Source organism: Eriocheir sinensis, chromosome 63 (genome assembly GCF_024679095.1).
Source record: "Eriocheir sinensis breed Jianghai 21 chromosome 63, ASM2467909v1, whole genome shotgun sequence".
NCBI classification, from domain to species: Eukaryota; Metazoa; Arthropoda; class Malacostraca; order Decapoda; family Varunidae; genus Eriocheir; species Eriocheir sinensis.
Genome location: NC_066571.1, coordinates 924,408 through 939,503, shown reverse-complemented (window position 1 = coordinate 939,503; position 15,096 = coordinate 924,408). Strand labels below are relative to the sequence as shown.

Here is a 15,096-nt window from a genome sequence, read left to right as displayed (position 1 = left end):
TCTTCTGGCCATCGACTGTGACGCCACTAGCAGCCATATACATATATATTAAAGGACTTCTTCCACTTTTTCCACCTTTGTCCTACATTAGAAGAATCCTCCAGGGTAAACTTCTCGACAGGGGGAACGTTGACTGCCACACCCGTCATCGTGCCGGGTGCCGGGCGGTGCTTCGTCTCTTCTCGTCTCTCTCTCGTGGTGTTCCCACTCAGCAGCTGCAAGTCTTGGCGTCCTCGTTGATCACCAAGTATTCAACAGCCTCGTCGCCATTTGTTGTGTTGGTCCATGCCCTCAGAACTTGGCTACAGGCGTCATTAAAGGCCCGTGCTCTGCCGCACATTTATTATCTCTCTGTTTACAAGCCGCTCTCCCGCTGTCGTTACTCCACTAATCTGATGCCTCACAATTCATTCACTCCTGCTCATAATACACTACAAATATTTCCTCCTGCCTACGACTTGAACTCTTTCAAGAGGAGGGTATCAGGACACCTCTCCTCCCGTAATTGGCCCCTCTTTCGGCAACCTCTTTGGATTCTTTTTAGGAGCAGCGAGTAGCGGGCTTTTTTTTTTTTATTATTGTTTCCTTTTTTGTGCCCTTGAGCTGTCTCCTTGCTGTAAAAAAAAATAGTGAAACGAGACTGAAGAAAAGACAGAGGAAGTTTATAATGTAAAGGATGATTATGATTGTTAAAGATCTTATACAACAGAGTAAGAGAGCCAACAATGCGGCGATGTTCAAGATTAATATCTAGATTAGGCAGCAAAAACTTGATCTGAATAAACAACCGGTCCAAGAGCTTCATATGGGAGTCTGCAGCAGAGAGGAAAACAGGGGAGCACTACTCAAAATGTGGCAATAAAAATTAATAAAAGGAATTTAATACAACGCTGTCGTCAGAAAATATCTTTTTGCACTTGCGAAAAAGACCCCCAATAGCTTTAAAGACTTACAATTCTTAATCGCAAAATTGTTAAAAAAACAACATCAGGGTGGCGAGGAAGAAGAGACCTCTGGATCTGCTAATAATAAGATCCTGGGATTTCAAAGGATTCAACCTCATCCCCCACTGAGTACACCAAGAATGAATTCTGGAGACATCCTCTTCCAAACCACTGGCTGCTGATACTCTGTGTTGGGGGAGGAGATGGTAGTATAAAGTGATGTGTCATCAGCATATGCCAACATTTCGGAGGATATGCCACCCCACATATCACTAGTAAATAAACTAAACAACAAAGGCCCCAAGACACTGCCTTGAGGAACACCGGACTTCACCGAGGTAAAATGACTAAAAGAACCATCAACAATAACGCATCGTTTCCTGTCAGTTAAAAGCTCAGAGATCACATCTAGGACATGCCCTCCCTCCTACACCAGAATTTTTCAGTTTAAACAACAATGCCTTGTGATTCACCACATCAAAGGCTGAACTAAAATCCGAAGAAATAAGCCGAGACTTATGTTCATAATCGAGAGAAGATTGAATATATCGACAACAAGAGAGCATCACAAGTTCCCAAGCCATTCCTAAAACCACACTGGTACATGTTGGAACCTTCACAGTAATGACACCCAAAACAATTTCCTTTCCATCGCCTGCCTCCTGTAAAGTCACATTTCTTCACACAATCTTATTATTACTTTCAATGAATCTTATTTTGTTAAGAACTTAAGAACTAGCGGTTTGATTTATTACGTACTAGATGCTTCAAGTGTATCTTGATTGTGTCATGTGTACCAAGTGCTCCAAACAGTCTTGTATGCTTTTTTTTTTGTCTTTGCTTGATTGGGCTTCACTTCTTCAAATGCTTGTGTTGTTGGACGTTCTTATGTACAGTGTTTTATGTTTTTGAGTTTTAACTTGTTTAGGCTTTACTTCTTGAAATGCTCTTAATGTTTTTCGCTTTTTTTGTCCTGTGTTGTGTTTTAGGAATGTTCCTTATGTGCTTTGTGTGTTTTTGGCAAAGTATGTGTGTAAGAGTTATTTTCTTGGCTTCCTGTTTCATGTGTATCGTGTTATGTTCAACATAGGGTTCTAAACGTTTTAGCTTTTTGTATGTGTTCTCCTGGCGTGTATTTTATATTCTCTAAACGTTTAGGCTTTACTTCTTGAAATTCTGTTGTTTTTACGTTTTTGTGTCCGGTGCTCTGCGTTTTATGACTCTTTTAAGTGCTCTATGTGTTTTAAGATGTAGTATTTGTGTGGGAGTTGAGGAGGTGAAGTTGAGTGAGTTTCGGTGTTTGTTTCATGTATTGCGTTTGATGTGCTTATATTTTAATTCATCGGTTGTTTTGGTGTTATTGATAATGGACCAAATGTTGTATAACTGTTTTATAATTAACTTATTGTATGTAATGGTCAATAAACTTATTTATCTATCTATTTACCTGTGTGTGTGTGTGTGTGTGTGTGTGTGTGTGTGTGTGTGTGTGTGTGTGTGTGTGTGTTTTACTCCTCGTCTTCTTCCTCCTCCTCCTTTCTTCGTCTACTCCTCTGCTCTGCCTCTTCCTCATCCTCTTTCTCAGATTATCTCATATTTTTCTTAATTTATATATTTTTTTTCGTCATTGTGATTCTCTCTCTCTCTCTCTCTCTCTCTCTCTCTCTCTCTCTCTCTCTCTCTCTCTCTCTCTCTCTCTCTCTCCTCCTCCTCCTCCTCCTCCTCCTCTTGCAGATCACGACTCTACAGCAGGCAACCTCGTAGCCTAATAAGCCAATAAGCTTTCTGTTGCCTGCCATTCCATGTTTCCATGTTTCCTCCTCCTCCTCCTCCTCCTCCTCCTCCTCCTCCTCCTCCTCCTCCTCTTCCTCCTCCTCCTCTTCCTCCCCTCCTTCATTCTTCCTTCCTTTTTCCTCTCTCTCTCTCTCTCTCTCTCTCTCTCTCTCTCTCTCTCTCTCTCTCTCTCTCTCTCTCTCACACACACACACACACACACACACACACACACACACAGCCAACACTGCGCAAACGGTCACATGTGCATCAAAATACACACACACACACACACACACACACACACACACACACACACACACACAGCTTGGTAGGCTATAGTCATGGCAGTGGCTATGACTGTACCTCTGTAGGGTTACCCGTGGGAAGTTGCTTTTTAAGAAACTTTTTTTGGACGTGATGCGTATCCTTGGATTTGCAACAAGTCTGTGGTCGGCCGTAAAGAACTCAGCACTCCGGAAAACCCTACAGTTCTGGAGGATGCTCCAACGAGTACTAACAAGGATGTGATCGACCTGCCTTGCCACGCCGCCAGCACTGCTGTACCAAGACCAGCGGCGAGGTTCGCGTCTCTGGAGGCAGGAACCCGGCACGTCCAATGGAGGGAAGGATTAGTCAGGGAGAGGGAGGGAAGGATGCAGCTCGGGGCGGCTGAGTGCGCTGCGTTACGTCATTGGACGAACATCAACTGTTGAGATAAAAAAACAGACCATACTCGAACGAACAAAGGCCTTTTGAACACCCGTTATTTATCTCGTATCGGGAACAGAAAAAAGACATCTGGCTATGGAGGTGCAATGGTTTCTTGCTTACAAAGCACATCAGTAATGTAGTAATTGGCATGAAATATTCTTCCGGTGCAAGGCTATTTCGAGTATTGCCTGTGTGAATTACACGCTATGACTTATAAAATACTTGTTATTCACTCTTAGAGAGCCAGGTGCCTTTGTATGTACCTGAAATGAGATGGATTGCAGGCATACAGGAGGCCAGTGTTCGCTCGAGTGTGGTCTGACTGTGGTGTTCGATACAGGCGTGTGTGCGTGTGTGCGTGTGTGACCCATACGGCATGTTATGGCATGTTTGGGTCTGATGGTTTTGTGTACATAAACAGTCAAATATATTATTGTAAAAATAACTTGAATATTTATCACAACAGTTGATTTTCAAGCAATCGCGCTCGGCAGTGGACGGGTGGAAGGAACCGACTGTAGTGATGTTAGCAGTGATAACAATGTTAGTGGCAATAGTAACAGTCGTGATGATGTCAGGAAATACACACAAATATTCAACATTACACATTAAGGTAATCATAATAAAAATAATAAAATTATATTGATAATAATAATGATAATAATAATAATAATAATAATAATAATAATAATAATAATAATAATAATAATAATAATAATAATAATAATAATAATAATAATAATAATAATAATAATAATAATAATAATAATGATAATAATAATAATAATAATGATAATAATAAAAATAATAATAATAATAATAATAATAATAATAATAATAATAATAATAATAATAATAATAATAATAATACAACGATAACATTAAAAAAAAAATAATGACAATGATTTTAATAACAATAATAACAATAATAATAATAACTGATAAAAACAGTATCATTAGTGATGATATAGCGTCTTCCATTTAGCGTAACCCCTGATAGATAGAGTCCCGACAACCTAAGGTTTGGACGCCATTATTGGCCCTGTTTTCGCCGCGGTTTTCAAACGCTAGCACACGCTCTCGCGGCGAAAACAGGGCCAATAATGGCGTCCAAACCTTAGGTTGTCGGGACTCTATCTATCAAGGGACTCTACAGATCACGACCCAGAAACGGGTTACGCTTAATGGAAGACGCTAATAATAATGATAATAAATGTAATAATCTAATACAAATGATAGGAATGATAATGATTATGATGATAACAATATTAATAATAATAATAATAATAATAATAATAATAATAATAATAATAATAATAATAATAATAATAATAATAATAATAAAAGAAACATCAACAACAACAACAACAACAACAGCCCCAGCGCCAGTACTCACCATGAGGCGCAGGCAGTGGGCGGCGTCCATGTGCACCGCGCCGCTCTTCTTGGCCAGCCAGGCCTCCACGGCATGGTGGCCCTGCATCGTGGCCACGTCCAGCGGGGTGTTTCCGTCCTCCTCCTTCGTGTTGAGGACCGTCACGTCCTCATTCGTCAGCAGCTTCACCGTCTCCAGATACCCTGCCCACGCAGCCAGGTGCAGGGGTGTGCGGCCAGCTATGGTCGTGGCCTTAACGTCACTGACGGCAAGGAGTACACGCACACAATCATCCTGGCCCCGCACTGCAGCGTGGTGGAGGGCCGTGCGTCCTGTGTGGGGAGGGGGAGAGACAGACACGCCTTAGTGCCTGGCAGCGACCATTACGTTACCAGACAGTGTCCTGGTGACGCCGCATCACACACTGCGCGGCAGCCACACCGGAAGCTGTTGAGAATAATGCTGATCCTGGTGACGGAGGCAGAGAGGCCTGTTGTTGGCGGCGATCTCAGGTGTGGCGGCGGGAACGTTCAAGAAGGTGAATGAAATGATGCCACAGCCATGCTGCTGCTGCTGCTGCTGATGATGATGATGCTGATGATGACGATGCTGATGCTGCTGCTGCTGCTGCTGCTGATGCTGTGGCTGGTACTACTGCCATAGTCCGTTCCATTCCGTCTGTCCACTCGTGAACGTACATGTGGCACCTGCGCATTGTTAGTTCGTGATTGCGTGAAGATCAACTTTATATTTTCAGTGATATATTTGAATGTTTGTGTTACAAAAAAACTCTCATATATTTTTATATGAACCGCAAACGTGCCGATTTGCATCGATAATCTGCCGTACAAGCACACGAAAGAACAATTTGTATATCAAACAGTATAGTCTGATCATACTTTAACGATTCATAGCCTTTCAGATGAACATATTTCATCTCGTTCAGGCACATAAAGTGACATCCGACTCAGTAAGTGTCTATACTTAAGGAATTTTGATGTGTTGCATGTAAATAACATACGTAGTAGCCTGATTCTAAATGTGTAGCCTAATATTCTAAATAACCTAGCATTGCATTCATAGCTCATAATTTACTATTTCATGTTATTTCGATTATACTAATCATTATTTACATGCAGTAGATTATTAAGACATCCTTTATAAGCACTGGCAGAGCCATATGTTTTTTAATACACCTGAAATGAGCAATAAATCAATGTATATGAAAACAACAACAACAACAGATCGTTCGAGCATGATGTGACTATGTTACTTGATACAAGCTTCTGTTTTCGTGTGCTTGTGTGTTCTACTACTACTACTACTACTACTACTACTGCTACTACTGCTACTACTATTACTATTACTACTACTACTACTACTACTACTACTACTACTACTACTACTACTACTACTACTACTACTACTACTACTACTACTACTACTATTACTACTACTACTACTACTACTACTACTACTACTACTACTACTACTATTATTACTACTACTACTACTACTACTACTACTACTACTACTACTACTACTACTATTACTACTACTACTACTACTACTACTGCTACTACTACTACTACTACTATAACTACTACTACTACTACTATTGCTACTACTATTACTACAGCCTCCATCTATTAGAGTTGCGTTGTGAGCGGTATATTCTCTCATATCCTTTCACAAAGCAATTCATTGGCCCCACCCCGCCAATGACTGGCCGAAAACCATCTTTATTTAATATTACAAACTTTACAAAACATTTTATTTTTAAGCTACTATTGCTACTACTATTACTACTACTATAGTCCAGCAAATTTTAAGTGGCGGCTCTGACGTAGACAGCCCGCTAGACACTGGTGCTATGTTTCCAACTGACTTCGCGTACCGTGCCTCTCACACCCTTCTCTCTCTCTCTCCTCGTGTTTCTCTCTTTCTCTCTCACTCTAGTATAAAAACAAATATGGTTTTTATGATTGATTCTCTATCTGTGAGTGAATACAAAGAAATTTATGCAACACTTGGCAGTGTTGCCACCGCGGCGTTGTCAGCTCAAGTCAACCCAACACACCGCAGTTGCCAGTTGCTCTGCCTGCTTTAATTATTGCATTTCTGCCATTTTTTAGTGTGAGTCTGCCATCTGCCATACAGTGTCAGCCATATGGCATAATTATGATAAAATATGGAGACTGTACCTGTATATGGAATGCCAGGACCGTCAAGCAAATTCTGATGTGAGTCATTTGCAGGTGAATGGTGAGGTTCCGCTGGGGATGGTCAGGGAGTGGGGATGGAGTGGTCGCTAAGAACATTAAAATATTACACTTTGACCTTATTTCCACACCACCCAAGGGGTAGAGTCTTGGTGCGATTTTTTAAAGAGGTTTATTATTAATAAAATTATTATTATTATTATTATGCATTGTTCTGCACCAGCACCATACTCCCCGAATGAAAGTAAACCTCCACTTTTCTCTCTCTTTCGCACACCCACACACACACAAAGAGAGAGAGAGAGAGAGAGAGAGAGAGAGAGAGAGAGAGAGAGAGAGAGAGAGAGAGAGAGAGAGAGAGAGAGAGAAGGGTATGAGAGGTACGGTGTGTGAGGTCAGTTGGAGACGTGGCAACAGGGTCTAGCGGGATGTCTACGTCAGAGCCGCCACTTAAGATTTGCCGGACTATAATACCAGTGACATCTGAAGTAATGGACGGAGGACTCTTGATTTTGCGGCACCCTTGTCATTAAGCCGCGAATTTTGGAAAATCTACCGCTTTGGTGCGAGTCGCTATAACTCCCTTATTTCTGGAGCTACAGAAATATTTTTTGGTATCAATCAACGGCTAAATGAAGGGGTTATATTTTTTTTTAGTAAGCTGCAGGGCTCAAAAAACGACTCGAAAGGGTAAAAAATCAAATAAATTTGCAAAAGACGGCTCTGAAAAAAAACTATTTTTGAGTTCCCAACCTTGAAACCCACTCATTTGTTGAGAATTTCAAAGAAACTATTTAACAAATACTTTAGCCCTACCAATGTGCTTTCCAATATGATGCATAACATATCTCTACTCCCAGTAGTTTCGTCGCTAGAGCTCGAAACGTAAACCCTTTTGAGAACGATTTTGACGAACTCCTGACACTTTACCGTTTTTGTCTAGTGTGGCATTGCTATTGCCTCTAGAAGGCTGTACTTTGGCATGTAGCCCCTCTTGGCAATGTAGTTTGACCAGCTCGAAGGATTTTTTGATAGCTCGATTCCATGTTTGTTGTCGAGCCGTCACAAAGTAGCCTGTTTGTGGGAACTCAAAAATTTATTTTTTTCAGTCATTTTTTGCCGATTTATTCGATTGTTTACCCTTTCTAGTCGGTTTTGAGCCCTGTCGCTGATCAAAATATATAGCCCTTTCATTTTGCATTCGATTGATACCAAAAATATTTTTGTAGCCCCAGAAATAAGGAAGTTATGGCGATTCGCACCAAAGCGGTTGATTTTCCAAAATTCGCGGCTTAGTGACAGGGCAAGTTTTCGGATTCACTGCTAATACTAATACTAATATTATTACTACTACTTCTTCTACTACTACAACAACAACAACTACTACTACTACTACTACTACTACTACTACTACTACTACTACAACTACTACTACTACTACTACTGCTACTACTACTACTACTACTACTACTACTACTACTACTACTACTACTACTACTACTACTACTACTACTACTACTACTACTACTACTACTACTAGTAGTAGTAGTAGTAGTAGTAGTAGTAGTACTACTACTACTACTACTACTACTACTACTACTACTACTACTACTACTACTACTACTATTACTATAACTACTACTACCACTACAAGCAGTCATATCACCGTTGAAAAATGTAAGCAACTACTTCTGAAACACAATGTTGCTTAAACTCAGGCAAAGTATTTCAAAACATTATGTAGATCAAAGAACTCTCTGATAACGAACATTTTATTCATGGAGAATGGATTGTATATGGCAAAGGTTACTGCCATGTTTCGGTATGGGAATGTTGTCAGCATATTTGACGAAGATGTAGATGTAATTACCTCACGAATAATATGGGTACAAAGGCGTGAGGAGAGACGCATGCCCTGTATATATCATGGCTACTAATGTGTTACTTTTTATGGTTCTATGTAGTTTTATTTGTCAATCCAATATTCATTCATATTACTTCTTAATGTTTCTAATTAGATATTTTTTCTCATTTGTAGCTTTTTTCTGCTTTACATGTCCCGCTTTTACATATATTAATTCATCTCCATACATTTACTTTAGATCCAGCAAAAATGTTGCCAACGCTTATGTGCGTTACTGTATATATGTGTTTGCTAGCTGTTATTCTTTTTCTACGGTTTATGTGTCGCCGTTCATATTTGTAATGATCTTTATCATTTATACTTTTTTCCTATTCTTTTACACATATCTTTGTATTTATCATTCTTGCAACACAATCCAGCCAAAGACAACAGCGTTAGTAAAGGGCGCCGCTTCCCCTTATCATGCGATTATTTTTGTAATGGATCATCTTCTTCACCTGACTGACTCACTGCTACACAAAGAAAATGACTCCTGATGATGTATGTACAGCCCTCGACTATGTATATCTATTTATGAAATAAAGATGATGATGATGATGGTAATGATATCGACTACTTAAATAATTTCTTCATCTACTACTACTACTACTACTACTACTACTACTACTACTAGGACTACTACTTACGGGCCTCCATCTATTAGAGTTGCGTTGTGAGCGGTATTTTCTCTCATATCCTTTCACAAAGCAATTCATTGGCCCCACCCCGCCAATGACTGTGGCCGACAGCCATCTTTATTTAATATTACAAACTTTACTAAACATTTTATTTTTAAGCTAACAGAGCTTGTGGTTGATACGACTATCAACCACCGTCGCCTCAAAGTCCAGGTCAGCAATGCGGGTGGTTTTGGGTGCAGGTGACCTGGTTCCTCTCAGGCAGACCAAGGCTGACCTCAGGAGGGAGAAGGACAGCCTGCATCTCATCCAGGCGACCACACTGCTTCTTGGCTGTTGTTTCTTATCCGCCAGTGTTTCGGCGAGTCTTGCGTAGAAGCTCTGCGCCCTTGGTCCCATCCCTCCTGCCGTCGTGAATACTACCGGGGTGAAGGAGCCCTGGTCCACATTCTGTATTCTTTCTTCATATGCTCTGTTCTTCTTTTGTTCGTTTCTTCTGTGGGCTTCATCAAGGGTCAGGTCTCTGTGGCAATGGGCCATGGGATCAAAGATCCTTATGTCAAAATATGCCCTTTGTCCACGAGTCCAAAACCCTCTGGCGCTAACATCCACTCGTGCTTCGTTCGAAACATTAGCGGTGCGTCTGGCGAGGTGTTCGCCTTGCAGAGGGAGCAGCATGGGTTCCACAGTCACGTCGTGGCAGACTTCTTTCAGCATCTGAGCTGTTACGTCTCTTACTTCATCATGTCTCATGCAGACGAAACCTCCTCTCTTGCATGTCATGGCATGATTTTGGTTGAAGGGTGAGCCACAGTTACACATGTTTGGGAGCCCATCCACAGGCCAGCCATACCTGAGGGCAAGGGCATCAGTGAATTCTTTTTTGTTTAAGTTGAAGCCTTTTGCCCTGATAGGTAGTGTGGTTAGCCAGTTTGAAGCGCCCACTTCCTGTGCAATATCTGTCCTCCTCCTTGTGTCTTCTGGGAGTTCTCTCATTAGGTCACTCAGATTGTCTCTCTGTTTTCCTTCTCTGTTTATGGAGATTTCATTCCTTAGTGACCTAATATCTTGAGGGTTGTCTTCTCCCCTTTCATTTTGATTGGTAATATATCCGGTCTAGGAGGCTGTGATTCGGACTGAGTTCCCGAATTCAGACTCAGCCAGATTTTGCGGGTTGGTGATGCCGAGCCCACCCATTCTTGGCGGCAACTCCAGCAATCTTCTCTCCTGGTCACTGGGACATCTCCCATTTGCTATCGCCGGTATGAAGGTGTTTCTGATAGCATCTTCCAGAGGTTTTAGTAACGGAGCATCATCAGGAACTGTCCTCATGAGGTAGTTCCATTTATGCTTGACACCGTACGTAAATGCTGCATAGGCTGCCTGCGGTTCTGTTTTGGCGATCTCGCTCAGCCTCTGCAGTTCGGACTCCCAGCGCTTTACAGCTGTTTTCACATACTAGGCCTACTACTATTACTACTACTACCACTACTACTACTGCTACTACTACTACTACTACTACTACTACTACTACTACTACTACTACTTTAATTATTTCTCCTCCTCCTCCTCCTCCTACTACTACTACTACTACTACTGTTACTACTACTACTACTACTACTACTACTACTACTACTGTTACTACCACTACTACTACTACTACTACTAGGCCTACTACTACTACTACTACTACTACTACCTTTTTTTTCTACAACATAAATGATACCTCCACCCATGTTTATTTTCCCGACACATAATCATGGAGGGCTCCATAGTTTGGAGGTCATTAGCCCAAACTCTGTTCGCTAATGACTGTGGCATCCAACCATATCGCTAATACTACCTGACACTAAATCACCTATCGTCTATTACGTCTAGATCCCCCTTTCCTTCCCTACTCAAGTCACTCCCGACCCACCCTAATGTCACTCTCCACCACTGTGGCTTCATAGTCCATATTGGAGATGGTGGTGGCTTTTGGGCCAGAGTGTCTGGTGCCCCTGAGACATAGGATGGCCGACCTGAGCAGGGAGAACGAGAGGCGACACCTCATCCAGGCGACAACGTGGCTCCTTGGCTGATGCTTCTTGTCTGAGATTAGTTCCGCGAGGCGTGCGTAGAAGCATTGGGCCCTGGGACCCATCCCGCCGGATGTGGTGAAGACGAGGGGGGTGAAGCTGCCCTGATCCACATGTTGGATTCTTTCACCGTATGCCCTTGTCTTCTCCTGCTCGTTCCTGTGGTGGGCGGCTTGCAGGGGCAGCTCACGGTGACAGGCAGCCATCGGGTCGAATATGCGGATGTCCATGAACGCCCGCTGTCCGCGCACCCAGAATCCGCGGGCACTTACATCAACCCGTGCCTCCTGTGAGGTATTGGCTGTCCTCTACCGAAGGTGTTCGCCGTCCAGGGGAAGCAGTGCCGGCTCGGTAGTGACGTCTTGGCATACCTCCCCGAGCATGCTGGCTGTCAGATCCCTCACTTCATCGTGTCGAATACAGACGAAGCCTCCTTTTTAACATGTCATGGTGTGGGTGACATCATTTGGTGATCCACATGCACAGAGATCAGGCAGTCCCTCAATCGGCCAGCCATATCTCAGAGCAATGGCGTCGACAAATTCTTGTTTGTTGAGGCTGAAACCCTTTGCTCTGATTGGTAATGACGTTAGCCAGTTAGAGGCGCCTGCCTCCTGTGCTGTGTGTATTTTTCTACCCATTTCTGGGGACAGGTGGTGTGTAAGACGGTCCAGCTCGTCTTTTTGGGCCTGTTGCCTTTCTTCTGAGATTTTTCTTTTAATATTTCTTATTTCTGTTTGGTCTATCTCGCCCTCTGCCTCCTGAGCGATGATCCTGTTGATGAGTGACCTGGTAAGGCTGATGGAGTTTTGGTTCTCCTTATCTGCCAGCTTCTCAGGGTTGATGATCCCCATCCCACCCAATCTTGGGGGAAGTGCTAGCATATCCCTCTCCTCCTACCCCAAAGCATGATATTTCACCAGCGCCGGCAAGAATACATTCTTGACGGCATTTTCCAGTGGTCGGAGGAGTGGACTGATGCCGGGGATGGTGCGCATCAGGAACGTCCACCGATGTTGGATGCCGTGGGTGTACGCTGAATAGGCAGCGTGTGGCTCAGTCTTGGCAATGGCAGACAAAGCTTCTATTTCCTTCACCCATTCAGCTACTTTGTCTCCCACGTACTACTACTACTACTACTACTACTACTACTACTACTGCTACTACTACTACTACTACTACTACTACTACTACTACTACTACTACTACTACTACTACTACTACTACTACTACTACTACTACTACTACTACTACTACTACTTTAATGATTTCTCCTCCTCCTCCTACTACTACTACTACTACTACCACTACTACTACTACTACTATGCTGAAACGGCCAACACGGAGCCCACAGCGAACAGTGTGCTGTGCTTTATTAGTTCGGCTTGGAACGACTACACTCGCAAACAACTCGAAGAAGTTGTGCATTGATTCTTTTCCGATGAAGAAATAAAAGAGGCAAAGACCCTTGTATGTAATTTGCTTAAAGAAAATTTAATATGGAGAAGAGATCCCGGCAAGAAAAGAAGAGACGCCAATGACCTTTTGGAATTTTGTTTGGATTGAAGCCAAGGTGAAACTCCTGCGCGACTCCTATAAGAAAATGCCGCCCCTTGAATTAGAAAAGTTTTCACCATTATTGAACCGTCTTGTTAAAGGGATCACTAAGCTTAATGATTTGGTTCCAAAGGTACTAGACATCAAGACCGAGGTCTGTAATACAGCAGACACACTTAGACAAATGAAAGTGGAACTTCCTGAAGTGAAGACTAAATTTTCAAGTGCTATTACGGGCATGCAAAAAGCAGCGGCGGAAGTGGCGAGAAGGCAATCCGGTGCTGTGGACGATCCTGTATCTCTTAGGCATGGTGTATCTGGTAATGGACGAGTATACGAGAACTCAGTAAATAAGCAACTGTCTCATCAAGCTAGTAGATCTGAGCTGAGTGAAGCTGTGGGGCTCGAAGCTTCGCATACTAGTGGACTTCTCGGAGATATGAGAGATATTGCTCAAACTGTGGAACGATATGCGAGTGATGATATTAAGTGCAATGACAATGAAGATTTGCACCCTGGAGGAAATGGAAATATACATAAAGGCTTACGAAGCTGTGCTGAGTCACTTAAGTTGAATATGTGTGATACAATAAAAAAAACCCTGAATGGGAGAAGTGTGTAGCAGTCATCGCTGAAAATCGTGTGTTGTTACCCGGTGACTCCTCAGAAAATGTAGCGCTATAGGCGCAGACTCAATAAGTGCATTCATGTAAAATGTTTAAGACTACCCTTGTCCTCGTCTCCTGTGCCATCCGATTGTTCGTGTTTCTCGTCGCCACCCTTGTCTCCCTGTGTATGTCGCGTCTTCAATGTTTAACTTTTCTTGTGCTCGTTTATCTTTGACTGTCCGTCCATGTCCTTTTGTTGTCCACCTTTACACATTGTTCCAAGCATACACCAACACTTAAATGTTTCTAAAACTACACTACATCTACACAAACGCATACACACACAAACACCTTTTCTATGTGTTGTGTTTGTCTCGATGACCTGTTTGTATTTTCGTGAAATAAAGTAACCCTGGCGGATACGACTTTCTCTATCCGCGAACCTACCAGCACTAAGGACACTCGCTACCACCAACAAGTGAAGGAGTGAGCGGCACTGTGTCGGACCCAAGCACCGGAGCGGTGAGTAAGGCGGGGCTGGTGCCGAGGCCTTGAGGCGACGCAGCTCATTGTCTGCTGGTTTACCGGCACGGGCCGAGGACCTTTAATTATTTTCTTCCTTAAAGACGTGTAGACTCTAGAGAGTATGAATGGAAAACTGTAAACAATCGTAAAAAGAGGAGGCAGGATCCTTGGATTACGGAGGACAATTAACAGGAATCACTGGAAATAGGAAAATGAAGGATTCTTCGTTCTGAAGTGCTGGGAAATTCATGGATGTTTTCATCGGAAGAGTGGAGAAAGGTGTTAGTACGGAAGCTATAACTGAGTATATCGAGCAGTTTTGATGTAAACACACGGGAAATATCTAAACTGGAAATTAAATCACAATTATATGATGCCTCAAGTTAAAGTTGATATACAAGATCGACCTAAATTGTCTAAGGCTGACCCACGGCCTCAAGGCATTGTAGTGGACATTTTTCGAGACGACGTAAGTCCTCTGAGAGTATCAGTCTTTTATAAATAGGAACAGGAAGCCTTATAATATATTTTTTTTCGAATTTTAAATAATTTTGTAACATTACTGTATTTCATTTATATTTTATCTTGATGATTTTAGTCATTTTGACATGCAGAGTAAAGATTTTAGTGTTTGTTCTTTCAGTTGTTGTTCACTGCGTAAGAACATTGCTCTGGTACGTGATCTTTGTCGTGAAAGTTATAATGTTATTTTTCACAAGAAAACCTTGTTAGCAAGACTAGATATTGATCATGGACTAT

General features: G+C 42.2%; 1 protein-coding gene across 1 annotated transcript in view; it reads right to left on the bottom strand.

Annotated features, from left to right (window-relative positions):
- Positions 1 to 5,139, bottom strand: part of LOC126986808 (ankyrin-1-like) — a 68,170-nt gene extending 63,031 nt beyond the window's left edge. Inside the window, exon 1 of the mRNA XM_050843172.1 lies at positions 4,828 to 5,139. Coding sequence (XP_050699129.1) covers positions 4,828 to 4,914 — 87 coding nt within the window. The 5' untranslated portion in view covers positions 4,915 to 5,139. The remainder of the gene's footprint in view (positions 1 to 4,827) is intronic.
- Positions 5,140 to 15,096: the final 9,957 nt, after the last annotated feature.